Genomic DNA, 21,245 nt, shown 5'->3' with positions numbered 1-21,245 from the left:
TGAGGTCCTGAGCACTCTGGAGAAGGTTTTCATCCAGCATATCCCTGTACTTGGCCGCATTCATCTTTCCCTCAATTGCAACCAGTCGTCCTGTCCCTGCAGCTGAAAAACACCCCCACAGCATGATGCTGCCACCACCATGCTTCACTGTTGGGACTGTATTGGATAGGTGATGAGCAGTGCCTGGTTTTCTCCATACATACTGCTTAGAATTAAGGCCAAAAAGTTCTATCTTGGTCTCATCAGACCAAAGAATCTTATTTCTCACCATCTTGGAGTCCTTTAGGTGTTTTTTTTAGCAAACTCCATGCGGGCTTTCATGTGTCTTGCACTGAGGAGAGGCTTCCGTCGGGCCTCTCTGCCATAAAGCCCCGACTGGTGGAGGGCTGCAGTGATGGTTGACTTTCTACAACTTTCTCCCATCTCCCGACTGCATCTCTGGAGCTCAGCCACAGTGATCTTTGGGTTCTTCTTTACCTCTCTCACCAAGGCTCTTCTCCCCCAATTGCTCAGTTTGGCCAGACGGCCAGTTCTAGGAAGGGTTCTGGTCGTCCCAAACATCTTCCATTTAAGGATTATGGAGACCACTGTGCTCTTAGGAACCTTAAGTGCAGCAGAAATTTTTTTGTAACCTTGGCCAGATCTGTGCCTTGCCACAATTCTGTCTCTGAGCTCTTCAGGCAGTTCCTTTGACCTCATGATTCTCATTTGCTCTGACATGCACTGTGAGCTGTAAGGTCTTATATAGACAGGTGTGTGACTTTCCTAATCAGGTCCAATCAGTATAATCAAACACAGCTGGACTCAAATGATGGTGTAGAACCATCTCAAGGATGATCAGAAGAAATGGACAGCACCTGAGTTAAATATATGAGTGTCACTGCAAAGGGTCTGAATACTTAGGACCATGTGATATTTCAGTTTTTCTTTTTTAATAAATCTGCAAAAATGTCAACAATTCTGTGTTTTTCTGTCAATATGGGGTGCTGTGTGTACATTAATGAGGAAAAAAATGAACTTAAATGATTTTAGCAAATGGCTGCAATATAACAAAGAGTGAAAAATTTAAGGGGGTTTGAATACTTTCTGTCCCCACTGTATATATAATTATTTTTTACATACTATTAGCAGCCATTCAAAGTTTGCTAAATCTAGCCCTTAGAATGAAAACATTATCCAGGATTTCATCGAGGTGGTTCACAGACCATATAAATGTTTCTTTTGTTGTACAAAGACAGCCTATAGAATTCCTTTCAGGCAGCCAAAAGTGTCCGATACCAAAAGAAGAAAAACCTTCCCTAAGAATCAATTGTTCTGGATATAATGGAAGGTTAGAGATAACAGAATGTGAAATGATGGCAGTTATGATGAGATTTTTAGTTCTGTAATAATGGTGGCTTTGCAAAACCTACCAAAGAACATGTTCCAAATAGGAGGAAAAGTAATTTTGTATTTTTTGCAACAAAAGAAACATATATTGTTCTGCAAAAGAAGCTATGTAATAAATGTGGTGACACTGCAAATAATATCATCCTCAAAACATTCTGAACATTCCAATCATTTTTAACCACATGCAGGTGTAGAGAATACCAGAAAATGTATGAGATCAGGTTAGCCAGTACAAAATTAACTGGATTCTAGGCTCTCTTATAACCTACCACTGGCAAGAGTCCATGCTGTACAATGCCATCATGTGCTAGCACAGGGATCAAGCCAGATATACTATTAGCCACAGTAGGTCTTTGCCTAAGGGCCATATCACATCAGCAACTTTGTAAAATCTCTCTGTTTTCTCCGGTAATTTGTAGTTGGCTTTAAAGTTGCTTCTGTAGCCAAAAAAACGCTTGTCTAGGCTGCTATAAATTGTTGTTGAGCCCCAATCGATCAACAGCTGCTTTGGATAACATGAGTTATGGCAATTGTGTCAATAGTTCTAAATGATGCTGATTGATCGCTTGGAATTTCTGGGCCATAGACCTATTGTTGACTGCAATGCATTTTTTACATAGCAAAAATGCAAAAGATATAGATTATGTACCTACTACAAATCTCTGAAGCAAAATCAACAGTTTGACATGGGCCTAAGGCAGGCCATAGACAGTGCAAATTTCTTTTCTTGCAACCATGGGTTGCCGGTCGAGATTCGAACAGTCTATGGCTAGCCCAATGGTGTCCCCAAGGTGGCTATAATAAAACGGCGATTGTGTCAATTTGTACGGCACCTCCATTGTTTGCTTTTAGGCAATATCTGCCATTGGTCACTTTAGGTCTTCCTTTTAAAAACAGCCAGAGAAAGAGATCGTCATTAGATGTCCAAAGCTGGCAATGCACTAGTAGAATTTTTTTTTTAATTTTTGTTTTCAGAACATTAATTGGATTTTCAAATAGTTGGGTCTAATCAATGTTTGTTTTCGACTATAGTACCAAAAAATTAGAAGGAACAGGGTGGAAAATTTTCTTGACCAAAATTGACTTTTAAAAGCAATAGAAATTTTGAAGTACTTTACAGTACAAAGACATTGGTCAAGTTGTCGACTGTACAGAGACATTTTGCATGTTCGCATAAATCTATTATGGTATGGTCAGCATAAAGGGTACCTTAATACCAAACACCAACATAGTTCCCTCTGTGGCTCAACTACACTATATTGTCAAAAGTATTGGGACACCTGACTTTACACACAAACTTTAATGGCATCCCAGTTCTAGTAGGGTTCAGTATTGAGTTGGCCCACCCTTTGCAGCTATAACAGCATCGACTCTTCTGGGAAGGCTGTCCACAAGGTTTAGGAGTGTCTCTATGGGAATGTTTGACCATTCTTCCAGAAGCGTATTCGTGAGTTTAGGCCCTGATGTGGACGAGTAGGCCTTAGCTCGCAGTCCCTGCTCTAATTCATTCCAAAGGTATTCTATAGGTTTGAGCTCAGGACTCTGTGCAGGCCAGTCAAGTTCCTCCACTCCAAACTCGCTCATCCATGTCTTTATGGACTGTGCTTTGTGTACTGGTGTATTGCACTACGAGGCTACTCTTCTACTTTCCTTATGCTCTGGGATTTATCCTTGAGCTGCCAGATTGGATATCAGTTTTTCCAAAGATACCGTGATTCCTGCGTTCATTGAAAAACCGGGTCCACTTTTACAGCTTAAGGTGTTGAAGCCTGATGGGATCATTGTCCAGTGTCTGATAACGCTGTTATCTGGAATTTGGTTCGTTTTTACAGCCCAGTCTGTTGGAGCATGGTGGGATTATTATCCAATGCTTGAAACTACTGCTATCTGGTAAGAAGTGAATCTATGTGGTAATGGGATATTAAAGTCTTTGTGTTTTGAAGAGCACTGAAGTTCCCTTGTATTTGGTTCACCCAACACCCTTGAAGAGCACAGACGTTTTCACATTCTTGGTTCACTTAGTTCCCTTCTGTAGAAGAGTTTGCCAGTTGGACATTTTTAATGCACATTTAATGAACTGACTCGTATATTTTTCACTTTGAGTCATTTCATCAAATGTTTTTATTTATTTTTATACACTTGTTTTTGTAGGAGTGGACTTTATGCCCTTAAATTTTTGTCGTGTGTATTTTTGCACTGTGAATATTCTTATAGATTAGCACACCTGTTTCTTTTAATTATCTATGCTTGTGGTAGGGGTTCGGACCATTTAGGTTGCAGCTTTTCTTTATCTATACATTTTCATTTATTTATGTGTTTGATTTCTCCATTTCAATAGTCACACTTCACCTTCACCAGGAGAGTAGGATAAGCGCAGGATTTTAACTTTTTTTTGTGCACTGGTGTGCAGTCATGTTGGAACAGGAAGGGGCCATCCCCAAACTGTTCCCACAAAGTTGAGAGCATGAAATTGTCCAAAATGTCTTGGTATGCCGACGCCTTAAGAGTTCCCTTCACTGGAACTAAGGGGCCAAACCCAACCTCTGAAAAACAACCCCACACCATAATCCCCCCTCCACCAAATGATTTAGCAGGTTGGCCCAATACTTTTGGCAATATGGCAATTTGGGAACTCTTAAGGCATCAGCGTACCAAGACATTTTGGACAATTTCATGCTCCCAACTTTGTGGGAACAGTTTGGGGATGGCCACTTTCTGTTCCAACATGACTGCCCACCAGTGCACAAAGCAAGGTCCATAAAGACATGGGTGAGCGAGTTTGGGGTGGAGGAACTTGACTGACCTGAACAGAGTCCTGACCTCAACCCAATAGAACACCTTTGGGATGAATTAGAGCGGGGACTGCGAACCAAGCCTTCTTGTCCAACATCAGCGCCTGACCTCACAAATGCGCTTCTGGAAGAATGGTCAAAAATTCCCATGGACATACTCCTAAACCTTGTGGACAGCCTTCCCAGAAGAGTTGAAGCTGTTATAGCTGCAAAGAGTGGGTCAACGCAATATTGAACCCTATGGACTAAGACTGGGATGCCATTAAAAATGATGTGCATGTAAAGGCAGGCTTCCCAATACTTTTGATAATATAATGTATGCTGTAAAAAAAAAATCCATCTAAAGAACAATTTCAAGGTTCCAAAGGCAACTCATGTGTGAAGTTAAAGCTATATTCTTGAGAATGCTGCCCATTAGTGGACAAGGACTGCCCATCAGTGGACAAGGACCAACTAAATGTTCATTCCAGTAATTAAAGAGTAGATGGCATCTGCCAAAGCTAAAGTTCAGTCTGGTGTATGAAGGTGACAGATGTACTAAACAGACTGCCACAATGACTAATATAAGGGCAGTGTAGAAGTAAAAGCTATCACATGGTTATGAAATCAGCAAATATTGTGCGAGTTAATCCTTGTTTACAAGAAGTCTTCCTTCTTTGACATTTCTAGTCCAGCTCCACCCTCTTGACAAATTTGTAATTGTAAAGAAGGTCAATAAAACCCTCAACTTTGTGAGAATGTTTATTATTGTTCTTGCTTCATTCGGCCTACAGAGGCTTCAGAATCTTCTTTTCAGATATTGGTCTCTGCAGCTCTTCTCTGACTATCTGTAGATCTCTTAATGGAAAGCTTACATAGCTTTCCATGTGTCCACAATTTGCAAAATACAAAAAGCAAAATCTGAACACTGCCAATTGGACAAATAAATTATTCAAAAGCTTGTTTGAGCTTCAGGGCACTAGAAATGTAACAGATGTTATCACACTAACAAAGGGGTCAAATGTCTACCGTCCTCATTTTCCAGGCAAATATGATGGTGTACCTGTCACCAATAGGTCCCCGTAATCATCCGAATCTATGTTCTGGAATTGTTATAAAATTTCAGTCTAGCTTCTCACAAATAATCTTTTTTAAAGATGTACCGTATTCTCTCCCTAATAAAGCAGAAGGCCACATTCTGACATCACACCATAGGTTTATTCAATCAAACTGGCTTCTGATACAGTCCCTGTCCATGGGCCACACCCTTCTAACGTGTTTCACCCCAATTGGACTTTTTCGAATAACCAGAGTGTGGCCTTGCTCTTATACCAAGCAGGACAAGCTCTTTGGGTCCAGCACCTGCCGCATCAAGGAACCAGCGGATTGTACATGGAGTGGCGCTGCTTCTCTTTGATCCACACACAAATATTTGAATTATTTGTAGATTTAGCATCTGGATATTGGGCTGACTTTCTGCTCTGCCAGGAAGCGAATACAAGTGAATAACAGCACAAACACACAATTTTGAGAGGCAAGCCTACACGGTTATAACTAGTGGGGACAATTTTAATTGCCATTTTTTGCTGGTTCTCTGTAGAAAGGATTTGTCATAAAATAAAAATTCTTGTGGCTAGACCCTAATTTTACCCATATGGAAGCTGTCACATCTGGGCTGCATGTCAGTTACAGGGGAGTACATTTTCTGCTATCCAAAAATGTTATTGCATTTAACAGCATGGGCTCAAGACTGAGGTTTCTCACAAAAGGATTGTGATAGATTCAAATTGTCGATAACATAGGCATGATCTCGTTGCTGATATTATTTCTGATATTCTCCAAGACATACCTGCATATATTAGGGCATCATAATACTGTTTTTCTTGAACCCATGAAACACGACCCTCTGACTGCCAACAGGGAAGTTATTTACAGTGGGGAAAATAATTATTTGATCTCCTGCAGATTTTGTAAGTTTGCCCACTTACAAAGAAATTAAGGATCTATAATTTTTATCAAAAGTGTATTTTTAATGATAGAGTCAGAAAATCAACCAAAAATCCAGAAAAAACACGATACAAATGAATGTTATAAATTGAGTTGCAGTTCAGTGAGCAAAATAAGTATTTGATCCCTTACCAATCAACAATAATTCTGGCTCCCACAGACTGGCTACAGTATATGCTCATGTGGTATACAGATTAGTCCTGTCTATTTAAGAAGGTTCTCCTAAGGACAACTCATTATGTGTATAAAAGACACCTGTCCACAGAATCTCTTTCTTCCATTCAAACCTCACCATCATAGGCAAAACCAATAAGCTGTCAAAGGACAACAGGGACACGACGATTGTAGACCTGCACAAGGCTGGAATGGGCTACAAGACCATCAGCAAGAAGCCTGGTGAGAACTGTTGGAGCGATTATTCACAAATGGAAGAAATACAAAATAACCATCAATAGCCCCTCAGTCTGGAGCTCCATGCAAGGTTTCATCTCATGGGGTAAGGATGATCATGAGAAAAGTGAGGGATCAGCCCAGAACTACAGAGCTTGTGAATGATCTCAAGGCAGTTGGGACCACAGTCACCAAACAAACCACTGGTAACACAATACACCGCCATGGAATGAAATCATGCAGCTCCCACAAGGTCCCCCTCCTCAAGAAAGCACATGTATAGGCCCTGAAGTTTGCAAATGAACATCTAAATGATTCAGAGAAGGACTGGGAGAAAGTGCTGTGGTCAGATGAGACCAAAATTGAGCTCTTTGGCATTAACTCGACTCGCCGTGATTGGGGGAAGAAAAATGATAACTATGATCCTAAGAACACCATCCCTGAAGTCAGCCACGGAGGTGGAAACATTATACTTTGGGCTGTTTCTCTGCTTAAGGTACAGGCTGACTTTGCCACATACTAAGTCATGTTTTTCTTGGGGATCAAATACTTATTTTACTCAATGAACGGCAACTAAATTTATAATATGATGGTCTTGTAGCCCATTCCAGCCTTGTGCAGGTCTACAATCATTTTGTCCAAGATGTCCTTTGACAGCTCTTTGGTCTTGCCCATGATGGTGAGGTTTGAATGGAAGAAAGATTCTGTGGACAGGTGTCTTTTATACACATAATGAGTTGTTAGGCGCACCTTATTAAACTGACAGGACTAATCTGTGTACAACATGAGCACATACTGTAGCCAGTCTGTGGGAGCCAGAATTATTGTTGGTTGGTAGGGGATCAAATACTTATTTTATTCACTGAACTGCAACTTAATTTATAACATTTGTATCATGTGTTTTTTTTTCTGGATTTTTGGTTGATATTCTGTCTCTATCATTTAAAATATAGCTATGATAAACATTATAAACCCTTAATTTCTTTGTAAGTGGACAAACTTACAAAATTTGCAGGGGATCAAATAATTATTTTCCGCACTGTATGTCAACTGAAGAATCTAAAAAGATTCTGAAAAATTCACTCAACTGTCTGAAATAACTACCAGGTTGCACACTAGTCCTCCCAACTCAGATTATTATTTTTTTCGCCATCAGACAGAGACTGACTCAATAGAGACATCATGATAAATAAGGTCCGATTTTTAAGTAGTCATTTTTACCAAAATACAATTTTTTTTCCACTAATCAAATTTACTTGCAGTTCACCACACATTTTTAAATAGCTCCTTGGGAAATCTACAATTATTAATCTTGTTCCTTAGACTCCATGTGCACAAGTATCGAGCCTTAGGAGCTTCATTTGAAAGCCATCAGTAACATCCAGTGCTGGATCATACATTGACAGACACCCTGTACTCATGGCCAAGGGTCTGCCATAGTAAGTCCAGCACAGTGTATTCAGCAACCACCACACCCATCAGACTCACAGAGAGATTTGACAGATGACTATCAAGTGGAAGATGTGTACATGGAGACCTCAAGGTTTAATAGGACAGGGACACATATAAAACCAGTGATCAAAGTACAGACAATGGAATTAGGTTAGTGTGCTACCAAGAGTTTGGAAAAACCAATTCATTTGAATACAAGAGCTACCATCTTCGTATTCCTGAAACTTACATTGTTTGAGAATCATTTTTTTTTTTTTTGCATTCAGCTAAAATCAACATTTTCCTCTCTGCAACTATGAACAATAGCACATTTCTTTACATCATTCTCAACACATTATACGTAAAATCATCTTAATAGAAGCACACATGGACATCGGCCATGTCCTTGCACAATCTCTCTTTAAAGCGTAGGTGTAGGCAAACATACAGCTGAAATATATGTTAAACATAGGGAATGGTGTTTGTAATTTTAGCAAGACATTTTAAGCCATCAGTCTAAGAAAAAACAAGGTGGAACAAAAAGCTTTTACTTCAGAACATGTGGCCCATGAAACGCGTTAATTATTGCACTTATTACATGTTTGGAATAAAACCCTATTTTGGACTCTAATACTTTGGTTTGGCGCTTTGATTTTTAGACTCAACATTTTTCTAAGTCAAAGACTATACATAGTTCTGACCATTTACTGTTCCCTACTTCAGGTAACGCAATGTAGCCTGTGATTGAACGGTGAAGGAACATAAAATCTTTGGTGATGTTTTCTTTGTGTTTTTTTCCTCCAATCAGCAAAACTCCTGGATTAACCATTAGGCAGAGTATACTGCATGCTCCAAAAAACACTCCAGCGCTACAATCAGGGGTATTCTTCTATTGCTTCTATCCAAAATGCAACTCAAGGGTGCAGCCCTCCACAGACCGGGAGTCTTCTAAACACACTGCAAAAAACAGGCAGGAGGGCACAAAAACCTTGTGTATTACATAAATAAAATGTATTGAATCCAAAACGACAAATGGATACTCACCTGCTGATAAAAAAATTCAAGCATTACTAATACACTCCAGCTGCATGCAGTAAAACGTGTCCTAGGACCAAATGGTTGGAAACTGATGTGTTTTGGGGTCATGCCCCTTTCTTCAGAGCTGAACCAACCTCACAATCAATGGCATTTTAAATGGCCAAAAATCCATGGGTTACCTCCCACAGGAAGCTAGCAGATGGGTGGAGCTCACACACACACGCACACACACACACACACACACACACACACGCGCGCACACACACACACACGCGCGCGCACACACACACACGCGCGCACACACACACACGCGCGCGCACACACACACACGCGCACACACGCGCGCGCACACACACACACGTGCACACACGCGCGCGCACACGCGCGCACACACACACGCGCGCACACACGCGCGCACACACACACACACGCGCACACACACACACACACACGCGCACACACACGCACGCGCACACAATATCCTAAAAACACACAATATCCTAAAAAAAAATAAAAAAAGGCGCAAAACAAAAAAAATATAAAATCAATTGCAATTAAATTGTTTACACCAGTGGTCTCCAAACGGGGGCCAGATGTGGCCCTCCACTTGCTTTTATCTGGCCTTTGAGGCACTATATAACCCACTAATACCAACAATGGGACATCATTTTCCTTCCCACTACCACCAGTGAAGGCGCACAATTCCTCCCAATGACACTAACCATGGGGCACAATTCCTATCAATTACACCAACAACTGTGCCCAATGACAACAATGATGGGGCATGAATCCTCCCAATGACACCAACAATGGGGCACAACACCTTCCACTGACACCAAAGATAGGACATTGTTTATTCTCCGCTGATGTCAGACCTTTTTTTTACTCCCAATGGCCACAGTCAGGCCCCCCTAAAGTCTGAAGAACAGTAAACTGGTCCCTTGTTTAGAAAGTTTGGAGACCCCTGGTTTACACTATTGAGCAAATGGCAACCATATGTATACAGCCTCTATGTACACGGGATTTAAAAACTAACCATAATGTGTCAAAAATGTACAATATTGCCTGATCCGGATAAGCACAAGAAAATAGCATTGGTACATGAATGTATGTCTACAGTAGTGTGTGCCTCCAACCATGACTGCACCACATGTCTGCCCCCTTTCCAAGGCAATCACTCATCAAGCCCGTTTTTTTGTTTTTGTTTTGAGCTCTGCCCATCTGCTAGCTTCCTGTGGGAGGTGACCCATAGATTTGTGACCATTTGAAAGGCCATTCATCATGAAGTTGATTCAGCTCTGAGGAAAGGGTATGACCCCCTGAAACGCGTTGGTTTTCCAAACATATGATCTTAGGACGAGTTTTACTGCATCCAACTGGAGTGTATTAGTATTGCTTGAATATCTATATCAGCATGTGAGTATGCATTTGTCGATTTGGATTCAATAAACTTATTTATGGTAATAAACTAGGTGTTTGCGACCCAAAGTACAGACAATGGAATTAGGTTAGTGTGCTACCAAGAGTTTGGAAAAACCAATTCATTTGAATACAAGAGCTACCATCTTCGTATTCCTGAAACTTACATTGTTTGAGAATCATTTTTTTTTTTTTGCATTCAGCTAAAATCAACATTTTCCTCTCTGCAACTATGAACAATAGCACATTTCTTTACATCATTCTCAACACATTATACGTAAAATCATCTTAATAGAAGCACACATGGACATCGGCCATGTCCTTGCACAATCTCTCTTTAAAGCGTAGGTGTAGGCAAACATACAGCTGAAATATATGTTAAACATAGGGAATGGTGTTTGTAATTTTAGCAAGACATTTTAAGCCATCAGTCTAAGAAAAAACAAGGTGGAACAAAAAGCTTTTACTTCAGAACATGTGGCCCATGAAACGCGTTAATTATTGCACTTATTACATGTTTGGAATAAAACCCTATTTTGGACTCTAATACTTTGGTTTGGCGCTTTGATTTTTAGACTCAACATTTTTCTAAGTCAAAGACTATACATAGTTCTGACCATTTACTGTTCCCTACTTCAGGTAACGCAATGTAGCCTGTGATTGAACGGTGAAGGAACATAAAATCTTTGGTGATGTTTTCTTTGTGTTTTTTTCCTCCAATCAGCAAAACTCCTGGATTAACCATTAGGCAGAGTATACTGCATGCTCCAAAAAACACTCCAGCGCTACAATCAGGGGTATTCTTCTATTGCTTCTATCCAAAATGCAACTCAAGGGTGCAGCCCTCCACAGACCGGGAGTCTTCTAAACACACTGCAAAAAACAGGCAGGAGGGCACAAAAACCTTGTGTATTACATAAATAAAATGTATTGAATCCAAAACGACAAATGGATACTCACCTGCTGATAAAAAAATTCAAGCATTACTAATACACTCCAGCTGCATGCAGTAAAACGTGTCCTAGGACCAAATGGTTGGAAACTGATGTGTTTTGGGGTCATGCCCCTTTCTTCAGAGCTGAACCAACCTCACAATCAATGGCATTTTAAATGGCCAAAAATCCATGGGTTACCTCCCACAGGAAGCTAGCAGATGGGTGGAGCTCACACACACACGCACACACACACACACACACACACACGCGCGCGCGCACACACACACACGCGCGCACACACACACACGCGCGCGCACACACACACACGCGCACACACGCGCGCGCACACACACACACGTGCACACACGCGCGCGCACACGCGCGCACACACACACGCGCGCACACACACACGCGCGCACACACGCGCGCACACACACACACGCGCGCACACACACACACACACACACACGCGCACACACACGCACGCGCACACAATATCCTAAAAACACACAATATCCTAAAAAAAAATAAAAAAAGGCGCAAAACAAAAAAAATATAAAATCAATTGCAATTAAATTGTTTACACCAGTGGTCTCCAAACGGGGGCCAGATGTGGCCCTCCACTTGCTTTTATCTGGCCTTTGAGGCACTATATAACCCACTAATACCAACAATGGGACATCATTTTCCTTCCCACTACCACCAGTGAAGGCGCACAATTCCTCCCAATGACACTAACCATGGGGCACAATTCCTATCAATTACACCAACAACTGTGCCCAATGACAACAATGATGGGGCATGAATCCTCCCAATGACACCAACAATGGGGCACAACACCTTCCACTGACACCAAAGATAGGACATTGTTTATTCTCCGCTGATGTCAGACCTTTTTTTTACTCCCAATGGCCACAGTCAGGCCCCCCTAAAGTCTGAAGAACAGTAAACTGGTCCCTTGTTTAGAAAGTTTGGAGACCCCTGGTTTACACTATTGAGCAAATGGCAACCATATGTATACAGCCTCTATGTACACGGGATTTAAAAACTAACCATAATGTGTCAAAAATGTACAATATTGCCTGATCCGGATAAGCACAAGAAAATAGCATTGGTACATGAATGTATGTCTACAGTAGTGTGTGCCTCCAACCATGACTGCACCACATGTCTGCCCCCTTTCCAAGGCAATCACTCATCAAGCCCGTTTTTTTGTTTTTGTTTTGAGCTCTGCCCATCTGCTAGCTTCCTGTGGGAGGTGACCCATAGATTTGTGACCATTTGAAAGGCCATTCATCATGAAGTTGATTCAGCTCTGAGGAAAGGGTATGACCCCCTGAAACGCGTTGGTTTTCCAAACATATGATCTTAGGACGAGTTTTACTGCATCCAACTGGAGTGTATTAGTATTGCTTGAATATCTATATCAGCATGTGAGTATGCATTTGTCGATTTGGATTCAATAAACTTATTTATGGTAATAAACTAGGTGTTTGCGACCCCTCTGTGTGTTTTTTTTGCATTGGGCAGAGTATGTCTTTACCTATAGGTGGCAGAGGCAAAAGGCAGCTACCTTTCCTGTATAGTCATTGGCCACAAATATATTTTTCATCATGGGTCATACAGTCATCGCATACAAATTTTGTTTTTATCATTATAACTATAATTCATTATATTTCATAGTAAAAAATGTTTGCATAAAAGATGTATTCCTAGCGGTGAGAAGATGATTTGGGCACCAAAGGTCATGTGCCCATAGACTTTGGTGATGGAAATTTGGATTTGTTCACAGCACCAGGCAATGCAATAAACTTGATTTGCCATTAGTGCTTCCCCATCCTTTCTCAGCCTGAATTGTGATAATCAGGAGAGTACAAGAGGCCAGAGAAAGAGAGATTATGTCCCAATTAAAATGCATTGACATATTTTTAATAAATGCATAATTTGATTACATAGGGGTCTCTTATTACCGCCTACACTTACACTTTCAAGTGAACCGGTGTCTCCTGTGAAACAAAAGCACATTTTTGAAGAGAGCATCAAAACAAAATTCCCTATTTCAGGGTTTGTAATGAGGCTGGAACCCCTTTTAGCGATCTCCCACAAATCCACCCATTAATTTATTGGAACATTTTGACTTCTATGTAATGCCAAAACATTTTTTTAGTTTTCAATGGATTGAGGAAATGTTTAGAGTCTCGTTCAGATTATTATTGCCAATTGTGCTGTAACATCTAGTTCACACCAAATGCAGCTTTGAAATTGCACTACTTCAGCGTGAATTTAAAGCCACCGGTCAGTGCAATTTCATGTGCGGATTGCCGACATCTGTGCGACTTCAATGCAAGTCGCACATGAAATCGACAAAAATAGTGCAGGAATCTTTTCAAAAAACGGAGAAAAATCAGATTCGCCCCAATATGAATGGTTCCATTGCTAGAAATAGAGGGAAACTTGTCATGCGACTTTGATGTGTCAAATCGCATGATAAGTCGCACCAGTGTGAACGGGGGCTTAGGGAGATCACTTTTCAATTTTCCTGGCGACACCTGTGACCTGAACAGAAAGTGATGCAAAATCCAAAATTTTGAGTTGTCGTCAGAACAGGTGACAAATGGTAGCACTTGTTCCCATGACAACTTTCAAAGAGGACATTTCCTTAACTTTTGGAGATACAGTAAAACCTTGGTTTGAGAGCAACTTGGTTTGAGAGCGTTTTGCAAGACAAGCAAAATTTTTAAATACATTTTGACTTGATATACAAGCGATGTCTTGATATACAAGTAGCATCATGTCACAACTGAGTATAAAACAAAAGAGAGGCGCTTCTAAGTGTAGCAATATGGTTACATTTAATGAAGGTACAACATTTAGCAACTCACATGGTTGATGAATAAAACAGGCACATCCAAGTATGCAGGCATCAGGTGCTTACATACTTAGATGTGCCTCTTAATCATCAACCATGTGAGTTGCTAAATGTTGTACCTTCATTAAATGTAATCATATTGCTACACTTATATACCTATATAATATATACCTCTATTCTCTTTTATACTCTGTAGCTCCTGCTGGATTTTGCTTCTAATACCCTTGTGGAGTCTGCCATTTGTGGATGGACATTTTATGGTTACACAACCTATCACATTGCTATAATCTTTTTATTTGGACTATAGACTGAAGGACTTATGAATTAATGGTTGTAGAGCGAATCATTTGAGTTTCCATTATTTCTTATGGGGAAATGTGCTTTGATATATGAGTGCTATGGATTACAAGCATGTTTCCGGAATAAATTGTGCTCGCAATCCAAGGTTTTACTGTAGGTTCCTTCCATTCCTGTTGTGTCCCCAATAAGACACAAATGGCAAAGCAAAGAAAAAACAATAAAAAAAGCGATCCAAAACTGGAAAAAAAAAAATTTGGGGGCCTGTATAAAAACTTTCCGACCTGCATTTGACTTGCATCAAGCAGGTTTTGCACTCTTATTGACCTGTATGGGGATGCAAAACCTGTTTGAGGTGAATAAAAGCCCATCGACGCAGGCCTTTAATCTGACTTCAGTTAAAAAAAACAACCACTTTTACATACAATACCATTCATAATTTAATATAAAAAAGCACAAAAAACCCCAACAAAATACATGTATATATATATATATATATATATATATATATATATATATATATATATATACTGAATATGTGGTAGACTTAATCTATTAATCACACTAAATTGTGGGAATAAAATAGATTGCCAAGGAGTGGTGATATAGCAAATATTAAAGGAGTGGCATGGGAAATACAGTTTTAGGAGGATTGCATTTGTCTGTGATTATCATTTAATGTTTTCTTCAATCCTTGTAAGACCAGGAATTGCAGATCAAATAATATTCCAGTTTGGTCATGCATAAAAAAAAAAAAAAAAAATTATATATATATATATATATATATATATATATATATATATATAATTTTTTTTTTTTTTATATATATATTTTTTATATATATTTTTTTTTTTTATATATATATATATATATATATATATATATATATATATATATATATATATATATATATATATATATATATATATATATATATATATCCAAATCTATAAAAAAAAAAACACACACCAACTGGGCTCAGTGACTGGGTCACATTTAGCAATGTAATACAAAGCCATAACATTGATAAAACTTACCGGATGTGGAAGAGTACTTGACACTACCTGATCGTGCTCTCGTTAAAGGTTGTTTGGGTACAGGTGCTACAGGTTTCTTAATGGGTTGTTTGACCTCTGCCACAGCAGGTTTACGACTTGTATAACTCTGGTCTACACTGCGTCCTGAAAAGCCTGTCCTTGAAGAAGAAACTTCAGAGTCACTTGGAACATTGAAGGAACCAGTCCGCTTCCTTGGCATTGCCAGGTAATCAAGCCTGGAAAGTTTTTTGGATTCAGAAGAGCTTTTGGCTGAGGAAGAGTTTGCTGAAGATACATCTGGACTGTTCAACCTTTCAGCATCGGCGCTTTCATTATCAGAAGCTTCACCTAATCGGGCCCGCCGTAACTTAGAAGCCCGTGTAGGCCTGGGAGTTGATAAGCTATTTGACCTGGTGAGTGCCTGCTGAACCTTTTGTGCATTAGATGCAATTCTGTTTGTATCTTCCCTGGATGACTGAGCATAAGGTCTCCTTCTTGAGAGATTCCTTGATGAAGAATGTTCATAGTCTGAAGATACAGTATCAGTTGGTATATAAGGAAGACTGGAGCTTCGTTCTTCATCTGTAAAATCAAGTGAACCACGGGGTCCGGTGCTGCGCTTCATTTCGAATCGCTTGGTGGCATCTCTCCTGCTCCCTGTATCAGCAGCACCAGTCTTCCGTTTTTCAGAAAGTCTCTCCCGAGCGGTGGGTTGGCTGTAATGATCTTGTATAGAAGCAGAGGAGGACTTTTCCTTATGAACTCCTACAACTCTATTTTTTGGAGGATGAATTGGCACGTTCTGATCGCTAACCAAACTGACAGTGCTGGCAGTATCCACGTCAGAATCTCCAGACAAGGAATCATCTGGTGGGCACTGAACACTGTCAATGCCCTCGAGGTGATTTTGGGAAAAAAGCTTGGCTTCTAGAGCCGCCAAAGCAGTCTCCGTCTCCTTGAGAATTAGGCGGGTCTCTATGCTGTAGTCAGTGGTGGGCTTTGTAACAGAGAGGTCTTTCAGCAAGGGATGGGTTGAGATTTGTGGAAGCTTATTGGGGGATATATTACTGCTGGATTTCTCTTTGGTAAAGCTTTCCTGTCGGACAAATGAAACCGATTCTTCCGGAGATGCATCATCTTTCTTCAACAGCTGGTTAGCTAATCTTCCAGCATTCATGAGCTCCGGTGGTTGGTGCTGGTTACCCTGTAGTTTCACTTGGACCTCATGACCTTTATATTCTTTGGGCCTGTCTACAACAGGTAACGCAGCATTTGCATGTGGTAAACTTCCTATTTCGTTATCACTACCTACATAAAAGGAAGTAGATTTCAATTCAGTAGGTGCTTTACTTGTTCTCTGAACACTTTGTTCATGACTACTAAAATCATCTCTCCTCCAAACAGTTCTAGATGCATTAGGTGATGGATTAGACTTTCTACTAGATAAAACACCATCATCAGATTTACTAGCATCACTTAGGCTATCTGGATCCAAATCTTCCTGTATGTTCAATAAACTGTTTTGCTCTGCTGGAGCAGTTTTCTTATCACCGTGTACTGCAATCTTTTGGGGAACTTCGGAACTGGACTCTGTCCGCACCAAAATAATAGGTGTGGGACTTTCAGATTTGTCGTTGGGAGGGAGCTGAGGAAGGAGTCTCCTTGTCCTTGAGGGGAACGAGGTGTCTCCATCACCAAGGATTTCTGCAAGGTCAGTATTATGACCTACAAAACAATGAACAGCTTATAAGAACAAACTGTACATTTAAAGTTAATGGATGCAAATGATACAATACTTCTGAGGAATAATGTGTAGAAGCCTTTTCTCTTTGCTTCCTGTGGCCAAAAGAAGCAGCAGGGGGTTGAAGGGAAGGTAAATTGCTGGTGGAGCTGCCAATAAAGTAAACCTAATGCTTTGGTCAGAATGAGCAAAGAAAAGGTTCAGTTTAAGCCCTAACCTGATACAAACCTAACTTCTAATATTAAGCTCTAACCCTGTGCCCTACACTTACCCTTGGTTCACCCCTGTGCATTCTTTTGCGTTTTTTGCATTTTGCAGAAACGCACTACAGTCCATTTAACATGGTTTTCTATGGTTCTAGTTGACATCTGTGCGTTTTGAACCAGTGCATTCTTTGGAAAGGGTTCGAGATTTTTTCCCTGCAACAGATTGCATCTTTGCATGTAATAGACTTCAATGGACCCGCACCAAAAACGCAAGTGTTGCTTTTTTTATGCATTTTTTTGGGCTAACAGGAAAGTATGATAGTTCTTTTCATGTAGTGCGACTTTGATGTGACTTTACACTCTCTGGCACACAAGTAGCATCCAATTGGCATTAAAGTAGTGCAGGAAGCTTTATGTGCCCAAAGTCGCATGTTAGGGTTGGGGTTAAGGGCTAGGGTTACGGTTAAAATGTTAGGGTTTTGATTAAAAAAAAATTTTAGGGTTACCAGTAATTGTTTGGGTTAGTGGTAATTGTTAGGGTTAGAATGTTCAACATAAGATTTACAGCTAACCCTAAGATTTGACCCTAACTCTTAAAGAGGAAGTAAAGTCTTCCTTTTAATTGTACCTACAGGTAAGCCTGTAATAAGGGTCTTCAAACTATGGCCCTCCAGTTGTTCAAGAACTACAATTCCCATCATGCCTAGCTATGTCTGTGAATGTCAGAGTTTTACAATGCCTCATGGGATCTGTAGTTCCACAACAGCTGGAGGGCCGTAGTTTGAGAATCCCTGACCTATAATAAGGCTTACCTGAAGGTACTGTAAATTATCTCCTAAACTTGCACCGTTTAGGAGCTATTTACAATATACGCCGCCATCAACTGCACATACGCTCTGAAGAAACGGCCGACCATGTCATTCCGTCAGGGCCCTGTGCCGTGACAGGCGGCTTCCATGCGCAGGAGTGACGTCATCGCGGCTCCGGTCAATCACAGCGCCAGTGCCCCCGAACCCGGAAGAAACACCGGGGAAGATGTCGGCCATCTTAGCGGGGTGTGGGCGCCGCTGAGAGAGCTTTGTTCTAAAGGTATTTCATAATGAGCTAGTATGCGATGCAAAATAGCTCATTATGCCTTTGTCTTACAGATTTTTTTTTAATAGGGTTTGACTCTCTCGAATTTGATGCTACTTGAGTGCCAGAGAGTGTAAAGTCACATCAAAGCCACACTACATGACCAGAATTGTCATAATTTCCTACTAGCCCAAAAAAAAATGCAAAACGCATCAAAAAACACACCAAGAGAACGCAGCAACCACAACCTGCATACATGTGAATCTAGTCTTACTCCCATCCCCTAAGTGTTACCCAAAATCTAACTCACTGACCCTAACCATAACCTATGACCTAGCCTAATTCCTGATAATAAACTAAATCCTGCAGAATATGTACCTTATTCTGAGCCTGAAACCATAATACCTAAACCTAACAATACCACAATAAAAACTAACAGGGTTGATCTGGCAGCACTGAAAACGAAAGATTAAAGTGGTAGAGGTCCTAATAGAGAGTGTTTACAGAAAAAAAGAGGTGACAGCCTTGATGCAACACAAGAACTTCTCTTTCATCATGGTTACAAAAGCAAAACATTTTATTCAGAAAGAGAGTATGATTTTAGTAGGATGTCTAGTTCAAAACCCCAACAAGCATCTGCCAATTTAACTATTGGCTTCCAACTGATATAAGCATCAACCTTAGCCAGATCTTTTTTTACACTTTTACTATGAAATATTAATTATATTTACCATTATCTACAGTTAATTCCAGCCGTTGGCCTTCTAAAGGAGAAGTTGGAGAAGCATCGGGGTAGCTGTCGGCAAGGCTCGCCCATCGTGAAACCCATTTCTGTCCACTTTTGACATTAGACCCAGATGATTTTGCAGGCTGCAGAAAACAAAAACGATAAACGTTGACATGTATGATGGGGATATTTCCGATTTCCTTATATATATTGTGGCTCACTAATGAATTCTATACATCCAAATCTTGTTTAAGGGGCTAAATAAGAACATAAGTATGGCTTTACCTTAGCTGACTTCATACCAAGGGAATGTTATTGTTGACTGACCAAGATGTGGCCGAGCCCATTTTATTCTTTACGATTGGCCATTACCTTACACTCAAGTTCTATATTACCACAGCCAAAACGTATAAGATCTCAGTCTCGTATCAGAGTTTGCAATCATGCATGCATCTGTGATCACCTGTGTGCCACACCGTATGAAAACCAGGCAGGACTCCGTGGCGGAAACAGCATCTTAAGTTAAAATGTCACTATACCCAGGAGCCTGCATTCACTACATCTGGTCTCCCACAGAACATGGAAATGCAATTATTTTAGTAAATATCAACTGCTAAATACCTTTTGTCATTAGCAGTATATAGCAGCCTTGTGACTTCTATCAGTGTCCAGCCAAGCACTGATTAAAGCTTGTAGGAGGAGTTTTCCAACTGTCCTATGAGACTGCAAGACCCCTGACCCTCTGGACAGTGCCGATTGGCCCTGTGCTTGATCTCATGCATCCTCCCAAGAAAAAAAAAAACTCTCTAGCAATACACGCCAAACTGAGCATGTGCAGCCTGACTCCATAGACTCTGTGTTATCAGGAAATTATCAGGGGACAGTGGAAGGAGGGGGAAATCAGAGAAGCCAGGATCAAACAGGCTTTTTACACAATGCAGACTGATTTTTTTTTTTTTTTTAAACAGAAAACATTTTATTTAATGTTAGCACAGGTAGTACAAACCAGCACATAAGAGTGGTGACTAATTTTACTGTAGTGGGTTTAGTAACACAAATTATTCTCATTATATTTTCTATTATTATCTGATCTTGCATTACTCTTATTGAATGTTATACTTATAAGTATTTGTTTGATCTCTCTTTGGCACATATCGAATGCAACCCCAAAAATAAAAACTATCACGTGACCATGACAAAATAATGTATTAGCTTGGAAATCTATCTTACATGTGCGATTACTTTATAATAATCTTTATTAGTATGATTACTTGTAAATTTACTTTTCGAGGCCCAATATGCATTAATCAGATCATTTCCATAAATTAGTAAACATTTTGAATAATATTCATGAGTAAATATGTACAGATTTTAGATTATTAGAACAAAATACCTAATCTATTACCTAATCTAAAATCTCAAAATCATGTCTCGTAATTTCAAAGTAATTTCTAGTAATTTGACATCAGCAGCTTACATTTCAATATTACTCGGTGATCCCGCTTAGCTTAAAGTGGTCATTAACCCTTACATATACCCAGTGAAGTGACTGGCCTGTGATACAGAGATGAAACAAATCCTCCTGCATAAGTTGTACCTTTCTAACTGCAGTCTTTTCCTCTCTACATCTGTTCAAAGTGCTGAATTTTAAAGCTTTTCTGGCAGTTCAGAAAAAGAGGGTGGAGACCTGAAGTTATACACTGCAGAGCTCTGTGAGGAGAGCTCTGAGAGATGATTGGAGGGTAGGGACACACCCCTTCACACAGCACACAGGAACAGAGCTGAGGCTGTCAATCAGCTAGAGATCCATCCCTTGTCACTATTTTTCTCTTGGTGTCAGAAAAATATGTCAGAACGGATTCATGCTGATAGCAGAGGAATGAAGCAGCAGACAGAAATGACACTTTGTGCTCT

The 21,245-nt window shown here is 40.2% G+C and overlaps 1 protein-coding gene across 4 annotated transcripts in view; it reads right to left on the bottom strand.

Moving 5' to 3' along the window:
• CEP170B (centrosomal protein 170B) overlaps positions 1–21,245 on the bottom strand; it is a 161,130-nt gene that overhangs the window by 42,547 nt on the left and 97,338 nt on the right. For 3 of the 4 annotated variants that reach the window (XM_073610711.1, XM_073610712.1, XM_073610713.1), the window contains exons 11-12: positions 19,336–19,474; positions 15,584–17,308 (exon numbers count right to left, since the gene is read on the bottom strand). In XM_073610711.1, coding sequence (XP_073466812.1) covers positions 15,584–17,308; positions 19,336–19,474 — 1,864 coding nt within the window. The remainder of the gene's footprint in view (positions 1–15,583; positions 17,309–19,335; positions 19,475–21,245) is intronic. The other variant, XM_073610714.1, reaches the window with a different exon arrangement.

The sequence above is a fragment of the Aquarana catesbeiana genome, linkage group LG13, assembly GCF_042186555.1.
Source record: "Aquarana catesbeiana isolate 2022-GZ linkage group LG13, ASM4218655v1, whole genome shotgun sequence".
NCBI lineage: Eukaryota > Metazoa > Chordata > Amphibia > Anura > Ranidae > Aquarana > Aquarana catesbeiana.
The sequence above is the reverse complement of the archived record's forward strand: the minus strand, read 5'-3'. Positions and strand labels throughout refer to the sequence as shown.